This window comes from Neoarius graeffei, chromosome 8, assembly GCF_027579695.1.
Source record: "Neoarius graeffei isolate fNeoGra1 chromosome 8, fNeoGra1.pri, whole genome shotgun sequence".
In the NCBI taxonomy this organism is placed as follows: Eukaryota; Metazoa; Chordata; class Actinopteri; order Siluriformes; family Ariidae; genus Neoarius; species Neoarius graeffei.
Window position 1 is genome coordinate 1653840 of NC_083576.1, and position 22074 is coordinate 1675913.

The 22074-nt window shown below is 45.4% G+C and overlaps 2 protein-coding genes across 2 annotated transcripts in view; both read right to left on the reverse strand.

The window, feature by feature from the left end:
• Nucleotides 1–7882: 7882 nt before the first annotated feature.
• LOC132890380 (proteinase-activated receptor 4-like) overlaps nt 7883–22074 on the reverse strand; it is a 42541-nt gene continuing 28349 nt past the window's right edge. The window contains exon 2 of the mRNA XM_060927196.1: nt 7883–9969. Within this exon, the coding sequence (XP_060783179.1) occupies nt 8897–9961 (1065 nt within the window). The 5' untranslated portion in view covers nt 9962–9969 and the 3' untranslated portion in view covers nt 7883–8896. The remainder of the gene's footprint in view (nt 9970–22074) is intronic.
• LOC132890378 (uncharacterized) lies at nt 10860–19104 on the reverse strand. The gene is made up of 2 exons (XM_060927194.1): nt 16323–19104; nt 10860–11203 (listed from the first exon to the last, which is right to left on the reverse strand). The coding sequence occupies exons 1-2, from the start codon at nt 17154–17156 to the stop codon at nt 10913–10915; spliced, it is 1125 nt and encodes a 374-aa protein (XP_060783177.1). The 5' UTR covers nt 17157–19104; the 3' UTR covers nt 10860–10912.

Below are 22074 nucleotides of genomic sequence, written 5' to 3' on the forward strand. Positions count from 1 at the left end.
TGACGTGCGCCTGGTGCTGGCTTTGCTGGGCCGGGGCGAGGGCGTGGACCAGGTCGGCGAACGGGGAGGACTCCATGGGGCTGATCGGCTGGTGCTCCACTCTGAATTCCCTGGTTTCAGCACCACTGTAGCGGTTCGCTAGACATGGGTGGAGCACAGAGGATGGCAGGACAGAGATCAGGTTCATACATGGATTTTTTATTGTCAAACTTTTCAGTCTAAACAATGTGTTATTAGGAGACTAGAGACACAGACTAGCATCTCGTCCGGCGATGAGCTCCCCTGCTTTCCGCTCTCCTTCACTAAATAGGGCACAGTCACTGGGAAGACATACACAAACACAGGTTAATTGCCGTCAGGTGTAGTGATTCTGCCACTTACCTTCCCTGACTCCGCCCTCCTGTCACAGACCGGCGCTTGACCACACCCCTGCTGCCACAGTGCTCTAGCTGCCTTCCCTTGGCCTTCATGGCCCTAAGCTCAGAGGTGAACCATTGAGAGGCGCGATTTGCAGAGACCTGTCTAGTTTTAAGGGGAGCGAAAGTGTTGTGTGTTAAATATAGTATTATTGTAAATAGCAACAGTATCATCAGGAGAGGAAACCCCAGCAAATTTACAAAAAGAAGAGAGGAGAGAGGCAGAGAAAGAATGCACATCAATAGAAGAAAGATTACGGAAAGAGACAGTAGAACACAGAGGAAGTTTAGAAAAAGGCACACTGAGACAACACTCAATCAACCTGTGGTCAGTAAAACCTCCATCAGAACCCGATACAGATACAATTTTTATTCCAGTAGAGCAAAGCGAGTCAAGTATATGACCAGGATTATGTGTGGGAAAGTCAACATGCTGAGTTCAACCAAAACATTCAAAGACAGTCAAGAGCTCATCAGTCAGGGAGCAACTAGTGTCAACATGAATGTTAAAGTCACCCAGAAGAATGATGGCAGGACAGACAGATGAGGCTACAGTTAGCAGTTCATTCAGTTCAGACAGAAAAAGAGATGGTGATGATTTGGGAGGTCGATAGATTAAGATCAGCAACAACAGTGTGGGAGTGGAGGATTTCAAAGCCAGATATTCACAGGATGTAACATCATGAAACAATCTCTAAGTTTCAAACCACATCAGAAAACTGCAGCGAGACCTCCACCCTTCCCTGTGAGATGGGGCTTCGAAAAATATGTGTATCCAGATGGTGAAGACATATTTAAATGTAGGTAGTCCTCAGCCTGTTGCCATGTTTCCACCAGCAGAAGTATGTCCAGGGTCTTTTGGATAATTAGGTCATTAATGAGTGACGCTTTGTTGGTGATGGAGTTTAAAAGGCCAATCTTCGCAGGAAACACAGGTGACAATCCAGAGACAGCAGAACCTTGCAGTTTCCCAAGTGAGCGAAGAACACCGTGATTAATTCCATGAGCGTAGTTGTTGACCTTGGCAATCCGATTGTGAGTCCATATGATGGGTATGGAAGACTCCGAAGCATAATGAGCAGTCGGAGAGCGCGGAGAGCAGTGAATATACCGAGGGCAGCGCGTGATTCCAATAGAGCGGCACAGATTAAATACCGCAGAATCCAAGTGGTGCCGTGTACTAAGGCTTTTTAATTCCTCCGGCGAGTAGGTGTAAAACATGGGTAAAAGCCGGGCCACAAAACCAACACCCAGACCCACAGTCACAATCCAAAAACAGATGGACAGATGCAGTCCAATGTAAGGTGCAAAGCCACCTAGCCTAACACCGCTCATAAACGTAGCCAAAACACCAGCGGTTCCACCCAGAGTACAGTGCAGGGAAGCAATTTGACTAACCAGCACATAAAACAGACAACAATGTGGTGAAAGATGGAAACTCACTCACCACTGCTGAAGTCAAGCGGGTGGAAAAAAGCGGGGGTTCGCAGGCGGGTTAGCTACAGGTGATTGCAAAGAGCCGGTGTCAAAACCAAGCAAGAAGAGTCCGAAATTAACCAAAAAGGAAAAAAAAAGGAAATACGTTGCTAAAAATCAGAAGCACAGTTAAAGGAAAAAAAAAAGAAAAGAAAACCCTGGGGAGAAGAGGCAGCAAACTTTATATATATATATACACACACAGTGGTGCTTGAAAGTTTGTGAATTCTTTAGAATTTTCTATATTTCTGCATAAATATGACCTAAAACATCATCAGATTTTCACACAAGTCCTAAAAGTAGATAAAGAAAACCCAGTTAAACAAATGAGACAAAAATATTTTACTTGGTCATTTATTTATTGAGGAAAACGATACAAAATTACATATCTGTGAGTGGCAAAAGTATGTGAACCTCTAGGATTAGCAGTTAATTTGAAGGTGAAATTAGAGTCAGGTGCTTTCAATCAATGGGATGACAATCAGGTGTGAGTGGGCACTCTGTTTTATTTAAAGAACAGGGATCTATCAAAGTCTGATCTTCACAACACATGTTTGTGGAAGTGTATCATGGCACGAACAAAGGAGATTTCTGAGGACCTCAGAAAAAGCGTTGTTGATGCTCATCAGGCTGGAAAAGGTTACAAAAGCATCTCTAAAGAGTTTGGACTCCACCAATCCACAGTCAGACAGATTGTGTACAAATGGAGGAAATTCAAGACTATTGTTACCCTCCGTAGGAGTGGTCGACCAACAAAGATCATGCCAAGAACAAGGCGTGTAATAGTCAACGAGGTCACAAAGGACCCTAGGGTAAGTTCTAAGCAACTGAAGACCTCTTTGACATTGGCTAATGTTAATGTTCATGAGTCCACCATCAGGAGAACACTGAACAACAATGGTGTGCATGGCAAGGTTGCAAGGAGAAAACCACTGCTCTCCAAAAAGAATATTGCTGCTCATCTGAAGTTTGCTAAAGATCATGTGGACAAGCCAGAAGGCTATTGGAAAAATGTTTTGTGGATGGATGAGACCAAAATAGAACTTTTTGGTTTAAATGAGAAGCGTTATGTTTGGAGAAAGGAAAACACTGCATTCCAGCATAAGAACCTTATCCCATCTGTGAAACATGGTGGTGGTAGTATCATGGTTTGGGCCTGTTTTGCTGCATCTGGGCCAGGACGACTTGCCATCATTGATGGAACAATGAATTCTGAATTATACCAGCGAATTCTAAAGGAAAATGTCAGGACATCTGTCCATGAACTGAATCTCAAGAGAAGGTGGGTCATGCAGCAAGACAACGACCCTAAGCACACAAGTCGTTCTACCAAAGAATGGTTAAAGAAGAATAAAGTTAATGTTTTGGAATGGCCAAGTCAAAGTCCTGACCTTAATCCAATGGAAATGTTGTGGAAGGACGTGAAGCGAGCAGTTCATGTGAGGAAACCCACCAACATCCCAGAGTTGAAGCTGTTCTGTACGGAGGAATGGGCTAAAATTCCTCCAAGCCGGTGCGCAGGACTGATCAACAGTTACCGGAAACGTTTAGTTGCAGTTATTGCTGCACAAGGGGGTCACACCAGATACTGAAAGTAAAGGTTCACATACTTTTGCCACTCATAGATATGTAATATTGGATCATTTTCTTCAATAAATAAATGACCAAGTAAAATATTTTTGTCTCATTTGTCTCTGGGTTCTCTTTATCTACTTTTAGGACTTGTGTGAAAATCTGATGATGTTTTAGGTCATATTTATGCAGAAATATAGAAAATTCTAAAGGGTTCACAAACTTTCAAGCACCACTGTGTGTGTGTGTGTGTGTGTATATATATATATATATATATATGTGTATATATATATATATATATATATATATATATATATATATATATATATATAAAAACATAGATGCCGCCTTATGTGTAGAATCATACGTCATCCTCGCCGCCATATTGGATGTGGCAAAGTGGAGATTCTTCAACCGTGTCTGGTATAGCGTCTAGACAGTAGCCGAGAATAAAGATGCCTCATTCATGTGTTGCGTTTAACTGTACCAACAGGTTTACCATCCAAACGAGGTCACATGGGATTACCTTTCACAGGTGAGACTGGAAAAATACTTTTCATTGTATTTGGTCATTATAACGTAATTTTACGAACAGATTTTTCTGACTTTGTGGCTAATATGAAGTCTCGTGCATAATAGCCGCTTGGTGAAACCTGTCTCCAAACAACGAAGTATTTCCTTCATAACTACGCTGATTGTTGTTAGTTGCTTAGCTAACTTTTCACATACTATGTAGGTTTCCCAAAAATAAAGCCATGAAAAAGCAGTGGGAGACAGCTGTGCGACGGGAAGGGTTTTCTGGTGCTCCGTCATCCATGCTCTGCAGTGAACACTTCAGAACGGAGGATTTGGACAGAACAGGTCAGACAGTCAGGATCCAAGAGGGAGCTGTTCCTTCAGTCTTCAGTTTCCCAGCTCATCTCCACCGGGTAGGTGTAGAGTTATAAGCAGTGAGAATTAGAGAATACAGTGCCACACTATGATGAATGTTTTTGAACGTATGATGAATGTTTTTAACCTTTCTGAATGTGAAGGAATCAGTGATGTAGTTTGTTTTGGTATGACGTTAGAACCTGGCCGAACTCAGTTTGGCGGTAATTCAGCTCACTTTATTCAATGAGAGCAGGTCTGTGTGGTGACTCAATAAATAAAACAGTACATTTTTATTTTCATTCACTATTTCCAGTTTTTCCACTATTTCCATCATTTATCATATTCAGTCTTGTAGGTTGGTTATTTTGGCCTCAGGTTTTGGTAGCTTGCTACGGTATGCTGACTGATTAGCTTACCTGAGCTATATATCGCATATCTATCGCTAGTTTGCAGTGCACAGGGGCTGGGCGAAGCCCCCAATGGCATTTCAGCTGACAGTGATGCCGCTGGTGTGTTTGTCAGTCTGACTAGCATAATTAGAAAGTGACTTTAAAACGCCACCAAAGGCTATAAAAGTACCCATTAAGCCAAGGACATATAGGGTGTCAGAGGATTGTATTAATAAATACATAAGACTGTAATAAACGTAAACTGGAATGACTGTTGCCGCGCTCCGAGGTTTGTATAGAAAATAAATATAGGCTACTATGACGAGTATTGGGCATTTATAGATGTCTGGATACCGTTAGCCAATATTAATTATTGCAATGCAGACTCTTCTGTGAATGAGGTTACTGGACGAACAGGTCAACGAGAGGAAGAGACCATCCCTTTCCCCAAAAAAATATTGCTGGCATTTAGGGTTTTAATGCATGCTGATGCTGCATGTATGAACATATGGGCGACCAGTCTGTTTGCTCAAACGTCTCATCTCAACTCTAACATTACGAACCCTGATTAGCTGGCTGTAGTTATAGTTATCCCACGGAATATTGACGGGTATTTCACACACTATTTATAACAGTCACATTAAAAGTTATACGTGTTGTTTTGATGCCTGTTTGTTTCCCAAATATATACATGTGTGTCTTAATGGGTGAATAAAAGGCATCGAGTTAAATATTATTGTAGAAAGGGGCTTTATGAAGTTCAGTCAATTTACATGCATTGGTTTACGGGGAAGATTTGCCACATCCAATATGGCGGACGCTCTGACGTATCCCAGCAACGGGGCACCAGCTCAATGCAGCATCTATGTTTATATGTCTATGGGTGCGTGTGTGTGCATGTTCACTCTGATCAGTTGGTTCAAAAATGTGTGTGTGTGTGTGTGTGTGTGTGTGTGTGTGTGTGTGTGTGTGTGTGTGTGTGCGTGCGTGCATGTATGTGCCTGTTGTCTCTCCTCCCAGCATGACATCAGCTCCTCCTCACACACACACACTTACACTTCATTTGGTAATACATCCCAGGATTTTATTTTTATTTAATTTTTTTTATAGATAAACTAAAGTTCAGATAAACTCAGACTCTATTTCAATATTACTGAGTGTTTTATTACACATTAATGATAAATTTCCAGAAGGAAGTGAAAGTAATAAACTTACGTTTTGAAACAGTGGAGCAGTTTGAGTTCTCAGTGTCTGTAGATGAGACGTGAGTGAGAGACAGGATGGAGACGAGGACAAAAAACACAACACAGCTATTAGACACAGCAACTGACATTTTGCTGGATAGATGAGTCTCTCTCTCTCTCTTTTATTGTTATTATTGTAGAAATAAAAACTTCAGAATTTTCCAAATCAGGAATAAGAAAAAGCTTCTCCTTCTTCTTCACTTCCTTTACGTGGCGACTCTTTTCCCTTCTGCTGTGTTTAATGTTGAGGGTGTTGAGTTCAAACGACTCCTACAGCTGCTGATCTGAGTTTGGGGTGTGTGTGTGTGTGTGCATGTGTCTGTGCGTGTGTGTGTGTGTGTGTGTGCATGTGTCTGTGTGTGTGTGCCTGTTGTCTCTCCTCGCAGCATCACATCAGCTCCTCATCCTCATCTCACACACACAGCTGAGTTTCTGTAACATTTTGTGTAAAATTAAAGACAAATTTCATCTTGAAGTCAATTAACAGCAGAGAAAATGAAAATAAAGATGAAGACTGGGAGAAGGAAAGAAGATAGAAGAGGAGGAAGGACAAGAGGAAGATGAGCCTGATCAAAGTGAAAGTGAAGTGGGGAAGAAATAAAAGGTAAAATAGAAAGAGCATGAGGAGGATAGAGAGAAGGACAGGAAAAGAATGAAGGGAAAGATGAAAAGAACAGTGAGGAAGAGGATGAAGAAGAGCATAATCACAAAGAAGACAAACAGTCAAGGAGAAAACAAAGAGGAAGTAAAAGAGGAAGATGAGGGGTGGGATAAGGATGAGGAGAACAGACCTCGGGGAGAGGAAGAGGAAATGAAGGAAAAAAGTAAGGGAAGGAAAGAAAGAAAGAAAGAAAGAAAGAAAGAAAGAAAGAATTATTATGAAAAGAATGAAGATTGAAGATGAAAAGTATCCAGAAGAGGAAGTAAATAAAGAGGAAGTAAATAAAGAGGAAGATAAGGATGAGGAAGGAAGAGTAACAATGAAATGGAGGGAAAAAGTGAAAGAAAGGAAGAGGAAGAAGGTAAAAAAATAAAGAGGTGAAGTGGAGGTTATTGATTTTAATTTTATTAATTTATTCATGTATATTTATACCGGATATAAAAATTATTGTCTAACAGATAAATGTAAATTACATTTCACGAGTGATTGTTCGTGCGCACGGTGATGTAGTGGTTAGCGCTGTTGCCTCACAGCAAGAAGGTCCTGGGTTCGAGCCCCGTGGCCGGCGAGGGCCTTTCTGTGTGGAGTTTGCATGTTCTCCCCGTGTCCGCGTGGGTTTCCTCCGGGTGCTCCGGTTTCCCCCACAGTCCAAAGACATGCAGGTTAGGTTAACTGGTGACTCTAAATTGAGCGTAGGTGTGAATGTGAGTGTGAATGGTTGTCTGTGTCTATGTGTCAGCCCTGTGATGACCTGGCGACTTGTCCAGGGTGAACCCCGCCTTTCGCCCGTAGTCAGCTGGGATAGGATCCAGCTCGCCTGCGACCCTGTAGAACAGGATAAAGCAGCTACAGATAATGAGATGAGATGAGATAATGTGTGTGATGTCTGTAGTTCAGTTGTTCCCCAGGGAGAACCCTTACAGTTCTACATCAGTGTTTCTCTGATAGATCCACGCTGAGGAGGATTTCATCAACCTGTAATACACAAAGAACCCCTTGAGGAACCCTGGAGGAACCCTGGAGGAACACTGTTGTTCTAAGAATGTGTCATGAGTGCAGAGTGGAGGCGAGAACAAGTGCAGAATTCCTTTAATGAAATAAAACACGAGAACAAATCATGACAAATCTTTTTGTCAGGTTGTGAGAATGTTACCAATAAATTTGCACAAACTTTTCATGTGACTTTGATCAGACAGATTCGGCGAAGATAAAACTGGTGAATAAGGAAAAGTCATTTGCATAAACTTGTGCTTGTCAAATGAAGCCAAGTCTTTTATTTTCTTTCCAATATTGTGTCCATATACAGGATTATACTACAAGTACAGTTACACATTTATATATTTATATATTGTTTTGTTCTCTGTGCTTACAGTAACTCTGTGGTTCTGCCTCTCATTACTGGGTTGATAAATTCTCCAGAAACATTGAGGAACCACAGAATACCCATAAAAATCCAAGGAACCATGTGTGTTCCTCTCGCCTCTCGAACACACGCTGAAATCCTGTCGCATGTTAAACATGGGAGGGAGTTTAAAAGAAAGGGAGGAATGAGCAGGAAAGGAGGAAGAGAAATATGCTCTGAAGTGAAAAAGTCTTTCACTCAGATTTAAAGGTAGAGAAAGAAGAGCAGTCACTTTCCACCCCTTTGGCATCCACGATGCAGCTCTTCTTCAAACGCGTCCCTGATGATCAGCATCCAGAATACATCACGGTCATTAAAAATCCTAAAGACGATCCTTTAGTCAAACACGATAACTTTACCTTTTACAGTCGAACACTCTGTACGCATCATAACCTTCTCTTCATCCTTCATGAACACATCATCAGTCTCTTCATTAATCACAGACGACTGTTACATTCTTCATTAAACAGATTTAAAACATTTATACACACACATCTTCCTGTTCATACAGAATCATCGCATGTGCACAAACTGTTTATCCAGAACAACACACCACACACACCGAGTTATCCGACACTCATCTTCTGATTCCATTTCACTCCAGTTTTACGCCTTTACGGTTAAAATCAGTGTCTTTATCCTTTTGTTTTGAGATTACTGTAAACTAACTTTAGACTTAGCATGCTAGTTATTTATAAATGCACTTTGTTATTAGATATGTAGCTACATAGCATGCTAGCACAGGTGCAAACAAGATACAATGCCTGGCAGCTCACTAACAAAAGCTCTACGGACTCATTTTAAAGTCGAGTGTTTAATTTTTGTCTACGTTCTTGTCATCATGACTCCTCCCCTTGACCACTTTACAAGTTTATGGTATCTTTCTCTGAAAGTCCTTTACTTTTTTCCGACAACAGCGTGACCTTTGACCTTGTCGTCCCTGAGGAACTTCCAGAAGAAGATTCGTAGCTGTTTTTTGTGCAGCACAGCAACTTTCCCACTTTTCCTCTAAAGTCCTCGGAGACATAGTAGAAGATAAAGGGGTCGATGCAGCTGTTAAAGGTGCTGATAGCGAGACTGATCATGTAGGGCACGTAGAGTTGGTCGGAGTTGTCAGAGCTACCATCATGACCTTTCGTGCTCTTAGGTGAGTAGAACCATTTGGAGTAATGCATGAGCAGGAGAACGTTACTGGGGAGCAAGCAGACGATGAAAACCACCAATATGAGTGCCGTGACTCGGATTGCGTGGGTGTAGCGAGCACCAGCGGCCACTAGGGTGCGCAGTACAGCGCTGTAGCAGAAGACAACAACAAATAGCGGGATGAGAAAGCAGAGGAAGAAGAGTGTGGCAAAATATGGCACCATGTACTTCTTCTGTTCCTCTTCAGGAAGAGCGTCATGGCAAGTTGTGATCGAAAGGTCTTTGATGAAGTAAGATTGACGTGAAGCGAGCATAGGGACAGCTGCAATCAGCACCATGGTCCACACCATCACGCTCATCAACATGGACGTCTTGACGCTCCGTAGCATTCTGGCACCAAACGGATGCACCACAGCCACGTAACGGTCCACAGCGATGAGTGCCAGGCAAACCACCGAGCCGTACATGTTCCCGTAAAACAGAGCGATTAGCAAGCGGCAGGAGCCTTCGCCAAACATCCAGTTGTTTCCCTGGAAGTGGTAGATGATGCGAAAGGGAAGCATGAGGAGAAGAAGAAGGTCGCAGCAAGTGAGGTTCACTAACAGAATGGTGGATGGAAACTTTTTTGTGTGGAAGAGAAGAACCCACAGCGCCAGAAGGTTAGAGGGGAAACCAAACACGAATGAGATGAGGTAGAGAAGAGGAACCAGGAGAACCGTGGTGGCTGCTTGAATTTGCGTCAGGTCCCTTTTTGTAAGAGTTCCGTTGTTGTTGATGATGAACATGGAAATATCTGAAACAACATGAGCAAAGAGAGATGATTACAACATATTTATGTGTATTTTGGAGAAAATAAAACCCTGGCATTCTTCTGGAACATGAACGATAAGGACAGGGACACGCTGAGACGATCGGTGGCTGAAACAAGATCAATCTGACACTTTTACAGCAGAATATTTACTTTAAATTTAAAATCAAAAATGAAATGAGGTGATAATTGGACACATGAAACGTACTGTATCTGTCTGATGCGCAGCAGATGAACGAATCTCAGTCAAAAACGATTCAGAGACTCAAAGCACTTGAAAGCAGATTTCACAAATATACAATTAACTATTGAACAGGAAACTGTTTTCTGATTTGTTGATGCCTGAGACATTCAGTCTTTCATTCAGTCAAGCAAACAGATGACTCAAAGTGTTTCGTTTCATTTAAACAGAGTGAATCATAACCATAACACATCTATCCTGAGTTTCAGTGAAATTCATCATTAATACAAACAGCGGAGTGTGGCAGTTCGTAGGAGGGGGAGGAGCACAGAAAGACGGCAGGCCAGAATAAAGTTCAATCACTGTTTATTTTTGCTCTTTTCAGATGCAAACAAGACTCTCTCAGCCATGCACGCACACACACACAAGTCGTCTGGCTGGGGAGAGAGAGCTCCCTTCCTCTGCTCTCTCTCTCTCTTCATAGGGCGCGGTCACTGGGAAGACACAAACACAGGTTAACTGACAACAGGTGTAGTGATTCTGCCACTTACCTTCCCTGACTCCGCCCTCCTGTCACAGACCGGCGCTTGGCCATGCCCCCGCTGCCACATACCCCCACTGCCCGACTCAGGCCGGGTGGCTGTCCGGCCTGCAGCCGACTCCCCCCCCCCCCCCCCCCCCCCCCCTTGACGGGAGAGGAAGTCCGCCACGACCATCTGCACCCCCAGCCTGTGGACCACCTTGAAATTAATTAAAGGGTTGGAGTGCCACATACCAACGGGTGATCTGCGCGTTGGCATCCTTCATGCGGTGGAGCCACTGGAGGGGCGCATGGTCTGAACAGAGAGTGAAAGGGCGCCCCAGCAGGTAGTAACGGAGGGCAAGGACCACCCAGTTGATTGCCAGGCACTCTTTCTCTATGTTGTTGTAGCGCCCCTCACGCACTGACAGCTTCCTGCTGATGTATAGGACTGGGCGGTCCTCCCCCTCCACCTCCTGGGACAAAACCGCCCCCAACCCTCTGTCCGATGCATCGGTCTGTAATATAAAGGGGAGAGAAAAGTCAGGGGAGTGTAAAAGTGGCCCCCCACACAGTGCGGCTTTTACCTCAGAAAAAGCCCGCTGGCATTGCTCCGTCCACTGGACCGGATCTGGTGCCCCCTTTTTAGTGAGATCAGTTGGGGGCTGGTGACGTCCGAATAATTAGGTATAAACCTCTGATAATAGCCAGCCAGCCCCAGGAACTGTCTCACCCCCTTCTTGGTCTTGGGCCTCGGACAGGCCGCAATTGCTGCGGTCTTGTTAATTTGGGGCCACACGTGCCCATTGCCCAAGTGGAAGCCAAGATACCATACTTCCACCTGCCCAATCGCACACTTCTTCGGGTTGGCTGTGAGACCTGCTCGCCTCAGTGACCTAAGGACGGCCCTCAGATGTTCGAGATGCCTCGGCCAGTCATTACTATAGATGATGATGTCATCAAGGTAGGCGGCCGCATAGGTGGCGTGGGGGCGGAGGACCCGGTCCATCAGCCGCTGAAACGTAGCAGGCGCCCCAAACAGCCCGAACGGAAGTGTGACGAATTGGTGTAATCCGAACGGTGTGGAAAAGGCCGTTTTTTCTCAGGATAGTGGAGTCAAGGGGATCTGCCAGTATCCCTTTGTCAAATCCAGTGTCGAATAAAAGCGAGCCGTGCCTAGTCGATCGAGCAACTCATCAATCCGAGGCATTGGGTACGCGTCAAATTTAGACACCACGTTGACTTTTCTATAGTCCACACAGAATCGGACCGACCCGTCAGCCTTGGGTACCAAGACCACCGGGCTGCTCCAGTCACTGTGGGACTCCTCGACGATGCCCATTTCGAGCATGGCCTTGAGTTCTTCCCGAACCACCTTTTTTTTGTGTTTGGGTAGCCTGTAAGGGCGGCTACACACTAGCACCCCCGGGGGCGTCTCTATGTGGTGCTCTATGAGGTTAGTGCGACCGGACAGGGGCGAGAACACATCCGAAAATTCGGTCTGCAACTGGGCGACCTCCGCGAGTTGGGTCGGGGAGAGGTGGTCTCCACAGGGGACCGGAGGGATACATGACGCCAGTGTCCCTTTTTGGACCTCCGGCCCCAGCTTTGCCTTCTCCGGAACCACCGAAACCAATGCCACAGGGACCTCCTCATTCCAGAGTTTAAGCAGATTGAGGTGGTAAATCTGTAGCGCCCCACCCCTGTCCATTCGCCTCACCTCGTAGTCGACGTCCCCAACTCGCCGTGTGACCTCAAAGGGTCCTTGCCAGTTGGCGACCAATTTGGAGCTTGATGTGGGCAACAGTATGAGTACTTTATCTCCCTGTGCGAACTCTCTAAGGCGCGTACCCTTGTTGTACAGGCGGGTTTGCCGTTCTTGGGCCTGCCGCAAATTCTCCTGGGTTAGGTGGGTGAGGCTGTGGAGTTTTGCACGCAGGTCCATAACGTATTGAATTTCGTTTTTGCTTTGTGAAGGTCCCTCCTCCCAATTTTTGCGCAGCACATCTAGAATGCCGCGCGGCTTACACCCATATAATAATTCGAACGGGGAGAACCCCGTGGAGGCTTGGGGGACCTCTCGCACTGAAAACAGAAAGGGCTCAAGCCACTTATCCCAATTACATGCGTCCTCACTTACGATTTTTTTAATTATATTCTTGAGGGTGCGGTTGAACCGTTCCACTAAACCGTCCGTTTGTGGGTGATACACGCTGGTGCGGATCGGCTTAATCCCCAATAACCAGTGGCGTGCACAGATAGACACGAGGTGGTGCTCAAGCACCTGCCCCTCTGCTCTCTGTCCAAAAAGGTGCCCTTTTTTAATTTTCTTTTTTTACAGTTTACTGAGGCCAATGTCGACATGATCTTTCAGAAAAGCCGCGGCATTAAAAGCATGTGTGAAAATAATGTCCCGATGTGTGCCCCCTCCGCACACACTTCGGACCTCTGTCTCTCTTGCTCTGTCACGTGAACAAGCGTGCAGTGCATTCAATGTGAGGTTGCAGCAGCATAGCGTCCTGGAAGCCACGGCCTTGTCGTAGCGCAGACAACACATCGGGCAGTCAGTCAGCTCTTCCCCTGCCCCACCAGCCAGGTAACACATGAATCGAGTGAAAATGTATTGTTTGCCCTCTAAGCCCAAGCTGTAATTACAGGGAGTGCAGAATTATTAGGCAAATGAGTATGTTGACCACATTACCCTCTCCATGCATGTTGGCCTACTCCAAGCTGCATAGGCTTGAAAGCCTCCTACCAATTAAGCATACCAGGTGATGTGCATCTCTGTAATGAAAAGGGGTGTGGTCTAATGACATCAACACCCTATATCAGGTGTGCAAAATTATTAGGCAACTTCCTTTCCTTTGGCAAAATGGGTCAGAAGAGGGATTTGACGGACTCAGAAAAGTCAAAAGTAGTGACATATATTGCAAAGGGATGGAGCACTCTTAAAATTGCCCAGCTTTTGAAGCGTGACCATCGAACAATCAAGCGCTTCATTCAAAATAGTCAACAGGGTCGCAAGAAGCGCGTTGAAAAAAAAAGGCGCAAACTAACTGCCCGTGAACTGAGGAAAGTCAAGCGTGAAGCTGCCAAGATGCCACTCGCCACCAGTTTTGCCATATTTCAGAGCTGCAACATCACTGGAGTGTCAAAAAGCACAAGGTGTGCAATACTCAGGGACACGGCCAAGGTAACAAAGGCTGAAAAACGACCACCACTGAACAAGACACACAAGATGAAACGTCAAGACTGGGCCAAGAAGTATCACAAGACTGATTTTTCTAAGGTCATATGGACAGATGAAATGAGAGTGAGTCTTGATGGGCCAGATGGATGGGCTCGTGGCTGGATCAGCAAAGGGCAGAGAGCTCCAGTCCGACTCAGACGCCAGCAAGGTGGAGGTGGGGTACTGGTATGGGCTGGTATCATCAAAGATGAGCTTGTGGGACCTTTTCGGGTTGAGGATGGCGTCAAGCTCAACTCCCAGTCCTATTGTCAGTTTTTGGAAGACACCTTCTTCAAGCAGTGGTACAGGAAGAAGTCAGCATCCTTCAAGAAAAGCATGATTTTCATGCAGGACAATGCTCCATCACACGCATCCAAGTACTCCACAGCATGGCTGGCCAGAAAGGGTCTAAAGGAAGAAAGATTAATGACGTGGCCTCCTTATTCACCTGATCTGAACCCCATAGAAAACCTGTGGTCCCTCATCAAATGTGAGATCTACAAGGAGGGGAAACAGTACACATCTCTGAACAGTGTCTGGGAGGCTGTGGTTGCTGCTGCACGCAATGTTGATCGCAAACAGATCAAAACACTGACCAAATCCATGGATGGCAGGCTTTTGAGTGTCCTTGTAAAGAAAGGCGGCTATATTAGTCACTGATTTGTTTTTTTTGTTTGTTTTTGAATGCCAGCAATGTATATTAGTGAATGTTGAGTTGTTATATTGGTTTCCCTGGTGAAAATAAATGAGTGAAATGGGTATATGTTTGTTTTTTGTTAAGTTGCCTAATAATGATGCACAGTTATAGTCACCTGCACACACAGATATCCTCCTAAGATAGCTAAAACTAAGAAAGCCCTACTCCAACTTCCAAAAATACTCCGCTTTGATATTTATGAGTCTTTTGGGTTCATCAAGAACATAGTTGTTTTTCAATAATAAAACTAATCCTCAAAAATACAACTTGCCTAATAATTCTGCAGTCCCTGTATTTTGTCGTGAAGTAGCCCATCGCATACAGAAACAACTGCACATAAGTATTATATTTTTGCTAGACCATTTTCAGATTTAGGAAAACAAAAATTTCTTTTTCTATTTTGTTCAACTAGAGATTCCTGGCAAAGTCAAAAAGCCTTGATGTAATAAATTAACATTAAGTGGTTGTTTTACACCTTTAAAAACTAAAACGGGTCAGTGGCAACCCGAACACAAGAGGAGGGTTAAATCTCAGACTTTTATAATAAGGTGTTCCACATGCGCAAAAAAGTTCCCTTTTCCCCCCCAGAGCACTTGCCCCCCAAAATGTCTGTGCACACCACTGCCAATAACCCATAAAGTTCACGCAGTGTCCGTGACATAAACGTGGTGCCTTGATCAGTCAGAATCTCTTTCGGGATTCCAACTCGGGAGATAACACGGAAGAACACCTCCGCAATACTGCATGCTGAGATATTGCGCAGAGGCACTGCTTCCGGGTATCGCGTTGCATAATCCACCAGAACTAATATAAAGCGGTACCCTTGTGTCGACCGATCTAATGGCCCGACGAGATCCATCCAAACTCTTTCAAACAGGGTCTCGATTAAAGGTGGAGGGCGCAAAGGCGCTTTTGGAATGGCCTCTGGATTCACTAACTGGCATTCGCGGCACTCCGTACACCACCTACGAACGTCGCTGCGAATCCCCGGCCAATAGAATCGGGCCATTATTCGGGCTAGTGTCTTATCCTGCCCTAGGTGTCCAGCCATGGGATTAAAGTGAGCCACCAGGAATACCAATTCCCGGCAGCTCTTTGGAATTAAAAGCTGCGTGACTCGCTCTTTAGTTTGAGTGTCCTGCGTCACTCGGTATAACCTATCCTTCATAATCGCAAAGTAGGGGAAGGACGGGGTGGCGTTCAGCTGGAGCGTTTGACCATTGATTACTCTCACTTGGTCAAACGCATGTCGCAGAGTCTCGTTTCGCGACTGCTCTAATGGGAAATCTGTGAGGGTTTCCCCAACAGAGAGAGGAGGAGCCTGCTGCTCCTCACTCTGACACGGAGATGACGTAGACGGCTCTGTGACAGCTGCTCCCACCAAAGCGACACCGGGACCTCCCCCTGTTAAATGGCAGGACCCACTCTTTACTAAGTGTGTCATTAAATCCCGAAATCCCGGCCAATCAGTCCCCAAAATTAAAGAGTGGGTAAGGCAAGGATTAACCGCCGCCTTCACTATAAAATTTTCCCCTCTGAAAAAAATGTGGACCGACACCAAAGGGTAGCTGTGAACGTCCCCGTGCACACACAACACCTTCACCCCCTGTGCTCCCCCCAATGCCTTGTCTTGAACCAGACTTTGGTGGACTGAGGTCTGATTACAACCAGAATCCACCAACTCCCGATATGTATCCCCTTGGATACTCACCAGTATGCGATATGCTCCGGCCCAATCGAGGGTGGCTCCTGGCACGTCGGGGATCCGAACCACCGCGCCCACCTCCATGACCATGCACTGTTGTTGGAGGTGGCCCGGCTCCCCGCAGCTCCAGCAAACCGGCCCGGGCTTCCTCTCCGCACCAGTGTTCTGGGGCTCACTCATCTGAGGGGGGGGAGAGACAGACACAGAAGGGAGAAACTGGAGGGCACCGCGGGTGCGGCGGGCTGGCACAGGTGGCGCCGGCCCCCGCCTCCGCGGTGGGGGAACGGGGTGAGGATGAGACACAGGAGGAGAGGGGGAGAGAGAGAGAGAAGAGGAGAGAAGAGAAGAGGCTGTCTGCTGTCCTGCCACCGAGACAGCCGCCATATGGTCCTCCGCCAGCTCGACTGCCTGATCCAGCGACGCCGGGCGGTGGCACTGGACCCACTCCGCGGTTCCCGCTGGCAAGCGTGCGAGGAATTGCTCCAGCACCACCTGGTCGATGATCCCCTCGGCGTCGCGGTTGTCGGCCTTCAACCACTGCCAGCAGGCGTCCCAGAGTTGCTGGCCGAACGTGAACGTCCAGCCAACTTCCTCCAAGCACAAAGCGTGGAAGCGCTGCCGCTGCTGTTCCGGGGTGCGCCCCACGCGCTGGAGGATGGCCCGGCGAAGGTCTGCGTAGGCCAGCCGGCAGTCGGCGGGGAGCTGTAGCGCAGCCAGCTGTGCCTCTCCCGTTAGCAGGGGGAGGAGGCGCACCGCATGCTGCTCCATCGGCCACCGCGAGGTTTCCACGACTTGCTCGAAGAGCATGATGAATGCCTCGGGGTCGTCCTGCGGGCCCATCTTTGTTAGGGTGAGGGGGGACGGGCCCGCGGTGGGAGCGTTGGTGGACCCCGCCGATGCGAGGAGGTGCGGGAACGCCTGTCGATCTTCTTGTTGGGCCAACACCAGGGCCTCAAACAGCTGTTCTTGCTCCTTTCGGAGGGTGAGTAGCGCCTGGTGCCGGCTTTACTGGGCCGTGGCGAGGGCGTGGACCAGTTCGGCGAACGGGAAAGACTCCATGGGGCTGTTAGGCTGCTGTGCTCCAGGTCCCGGGTTTCAGCACCACTGTAGCAGTTCGTACGAGGGGGAGGAGCACAGAAAGACGGCAGGCCAGAATAAAGTTCAATCACTGTTTATTTTTGCTCTTTTCAGATGCAAACGAGACTCTCTCAGCCATGCACGCACACACACACACACAAGTCATCTGGCTGGGGAGAGAGAGCTCCCTTCCTCTGCTCTCTCTCTCTTTATAGGGCGCAGTCACTGGGAAGACACAAACACAGGTTAATTGACAACAGGTGTAGTGATTCTGCCACTTACCTTCCCTGACTCCGCCCTCCTGTCACAGACCGGCGCTTGGCCACGCCCCTGCTGCCACACGGAGTTTTTTTAATTTATCATTCAAGACAAAGATTCGATCTTTACCTCTAGAAATGTCAGTTGTAATAATGTGTAATTAATATAAAATTGTAATAACAAACTGAGTAAACCCAGGCAAGGGTACATAAGTCAGGGAAAAATACATTAAAATTAATTATTATCCATACAGGACACTTTTTTTGATGGAATAAGAATGTGTTCTATTCCCTTCTAGCGGGTTTCATTCATTCGGTTCGAGAGCATGCAATATTGTTAGCAGAGCACTTATTCTACATGTATTACGTCACTCTACCCAAGTGAGAATGAGTGTTGAATATGGTTTATGATATTGCACGGTTGTCAAGACAACATGACCTCATACGTCGACACTCATGCGAAGATCCAATGACAAAACTTTTCTGCTGTGCATGGAACATCATTTCTTTGTCGGCCGGGAAAGAGAGAAGACGAGGCTAATCCAGTGCTAGGTTTAAGCATTAAATAAATAAACTGAAAACTGAAAATAAAGACACGCTGAACAACTGAAAGGTGACCAAACCTTCATTAAATATTGTTCACACATATTTAAAAGAGAAAAACAGACCAACAGACATGGAAAAACTGGAAAAGAGACACATCAGAGACGTAAAACTTCCGTGCTAGTGAGTGACTGTGACAATTTGTAAACAAACATGGCCGCCAGGTTTGCGTCATTAATTACGGAAGATTTTGAGAGAATTTTGAAAGAGAAAGACGCGTTGAACACCCGAAAGGAATATGTATGATTAATAATAATAATAATAATAATAATAATAACAACAACAACAACAACATTATTATTATTATTATTATTATTATTATTATTAGGCTTTTTTTCGTGGTCTATCAGATATATTCCATTCAGCTACTCGTCTTCGACTCGTTCAGTATCATGCTCGCTGAATGGAATACTGTATATCTGATAGACCATGAAAAAAAGCCAGACAATATTATTTAAATGTTGAATTAGAATAATGAAAAATAATTTAATATGTGCATAAAATGTCAAATGATACCACAAAAATAACAGACTTGTTGTTGTATGAATTAAATGCATGTCATGCTGCTTTATACAGTATTATAGTCAGGAGTTTACAGGTGTTTAGAGTCGTGTACCTGTAATTCCTGCGTACTGTGCATTAATGTCTGTTGTTCAATATTTACAAAAGCATCATGTTACATCTGGACTCCTTGTCGATATTATTTATCATTCAAATTATTTTTTACGCCATTTTGATTGGCTGCGCGAACTGCAATAGCTGCCTCCAAATAACGCTCTGCTCATGTAATATGTTCAGGTAATATGTCGCTGAACAAATATACAGTGGTGCTTGAAAGTTTGTGAACCCTTTAGAATTTTCTATATTTCTGCATAAATATGACCTAAAACATCATCAGATTTTCACACAAGTCCTAAAAGTAGATCAAGAGAACCCAGTTAAACAAATGAGACAAAAATATTATACTTGGTCATTTATTTCTTGAGGAACATGATCCAATATTACATATCTGTGAGTGGCAAAAGTATGTGAACCTCTAGGATTAGCAGTTAATTTGAAGGTGAAATTAGAGTCAGGTGTTTTCAATCAATGGGATGACAATCAGGTGTGAGTGGGCACCCTGTTTTATTTAAAGAACAGGGATCTATCAAAGTCTGATCTTCACAACACATGTTTGTGGAAGTGTCTCATGGCATGAACAAAGGAGATTTCTGAGGTCCTCAGAAAAAGCATTGTTGATACTCATCAGGCTGGAAAAGGTTACAAAACCATCTCTAAAGAGTTTGGACTCCACCAATCCACAGTCAGACAGATTGTGTACAAATAGAGGAAATTCAAGACCATTGTTACCCTCCCCAGGAGTGGTCGACCAACAATGATCACTCCAAGAGCAAGGCACGTAATAGTCAGCGAGGTCACAAAGGACCCCAGGGTAACTTCTAAGCGACTGAAGGCCTCTCTCACATTGGCTAATGTTAATGTTCATGAGTCCACCATCAGGAGAACACTGAACAACAATGGTGTGCATGGCAGGATTGCAAGGGGAAAGCCACTGCTCTCCAAAAAGAACATTGCTGCTCATCTGCAGTTTGCTAAAGATCACACGGACAAGCCAGAAGGCTATTGAAAGAATGTTTTGTGGACGGATGAGACCAAAATAGAACTTTTTGGTTTAAACGAGAAGAGTTATGTTTGGAGAAAGAAACACTGCATTCCAGCATAAGAACCTTATCCCATCTGTGAAACATGGTGGTGGTAGTATCATGGTTTGGGCCTGTTTTGCTGCATCTGGGCCAGGACGGCTTGCCATCACTGATGGAACAATGAATACTGAATTATACCAGCGAATTCTAAAGGAAAATGTCAGGACATCTGTCCATGAACTGAATCTCAAGAGAAGGTGGGTCATGCAGCAAGACAATGACCCTAAGCACACAAGTCGTTCTACCAAAGAATGGTTAAAGAAGAATAAAGTTAATGTTTTGGAATGGCCAAGTCAAAGTCCTGACCTTAATCCAATCAAAATGTTGTGGAAGGACCTGAAGCGAGCAGTTCATGTGAGGAAACCCACCAACATCCCAGAGTTGAAGCTGTTCTGTAGAGAGAAATGGGCTAAAATTCCTCCAAGCCGGTGTGCAGGACTGATCAACAGTTACCGGAAATGTTTAGTTGCAGTTATTGCTGCACAAGGGGGTCACACCAGATACTGAAAGCAAAGGTTCACATACTTTTGCTACTCACGGATATGTAATATTGGATCATTTTCCTCAATAAATAAATGAACAAGTATGATATTTTTGTCTCATTTGTTTAACTGGGTTCTCTTCATCTACTTTTAGGACTTGTGTGAAAATCTGATGATGTTTTAGGTCATATTTATGCAGAAATATAGAAAATTCTAAAGGGTTCACAAACTTTCAAGCACCACTGTAAATGAACAGAAAACCAGTTTTAAACTAAGAACCATTTTAACCATTAGCCCTTTCACAGGCAGTTTGTTCACTTTAACTGAAGATATTTTACTACACGCCACTGAGAAAGAAAGTTTAAACCATTAAACCAATCACAGGTAAGGAACAAACATTTCTCATGCCCATGGATTACTGCGAGTGCAGCGTTTGCATATAAAAAAGTTCAGTGGGTTTACCGGTAGCCTTTTTTGTCCTTTTTCCCCTGATGTGCTGTAAAGTTTGTGTTAGTAGCGAATTCTCTTTGCAACTGCTGCGCTGCTGCTTCGTTACAAACTGAATGTCAATTCTGCCTATCGTTCTAGAACAACCGCTGCCCTGCTAACTAGCGTTGTGATTGGCTGCCCTGCTAACTAGCGTTGTGATTGGCTGCCTGTTCAGCGCAGCGTGCGTGTGCTGGTAGCGCAGCGATTCAGCGTAGCAGGAAGTGGCGGAGGCAGCTGTCAATCATGTGAGCCTGCGTTCAGGCACTCCTTGTGGCAGGTCGCCGCCACACCTCCCACTCGATCTTGGTGTGGCACGACACGGGAAGATTGCACCCATCAGGCAAGCTGGTCTCTGCTGACTTGTTCCTCCACTGGGAGGAGGACAATGAGGCGTCGCACATCCCGATGCAGTGTGGTACCCTGTGGGTCCCAGGACTTTTTGGTTGGCTTTGGAGTCTTCACCTGAGCACGTCCACCTAGGGGGACTTTCACATGGACATCCCGGACAATGCCTTTGAAGTCTGTATTCACGCTGACCACTCTTGCAAGCTTGAATTGCCCCCTCAGTGCGTTTTGGTCACAGAGCCACACTATGTCTCCGACAGCAACATTTCTTTTTGCAGTGTGCCACTTGCTGCGGATGAACAGGTTTGGACCTGCAAGTTGGCTCCAGGACCTCCAGAAGTGGCTAACTTGTGTTTGCATTTCTTGCAGTCTCTTGAAGGGGTAGGTGGTGTAGTCTACTGTTTTGAGGTCTCCAGTTTGTGTGGCTCGGCCAAGCAACAGTGTGTTTGGGGTTACGTAGTTGATGCGGTCCTCATGGCTCTGAACTCTGGCATCGATTGGCCTTTCGTTGGCAAGGTTAGCAGCTAGCTTAAGCACTGTCAGGAACTCACTGAAGGTAAGGCCTCCTCCGCCACCAAGGCTTTGCAGAGCTCTTTTGGTGACCTTGACAGCAGCTTCGGCAGCACCATTCCGGTGGAGTGAGTCAGCTGGAAGGATTTTCCACGTCCAGCAGGTACCGTTTTTGGCAGCATACTCTTCAAGTGATTCTTTGTTCAGTTGTCTCAGGTAAGTATACATTTCTTCCAGGACAGGTTTCGCTCCAATGAAGTTTGTTCCAGGATCGGACCAGCTCTTCTGCAGA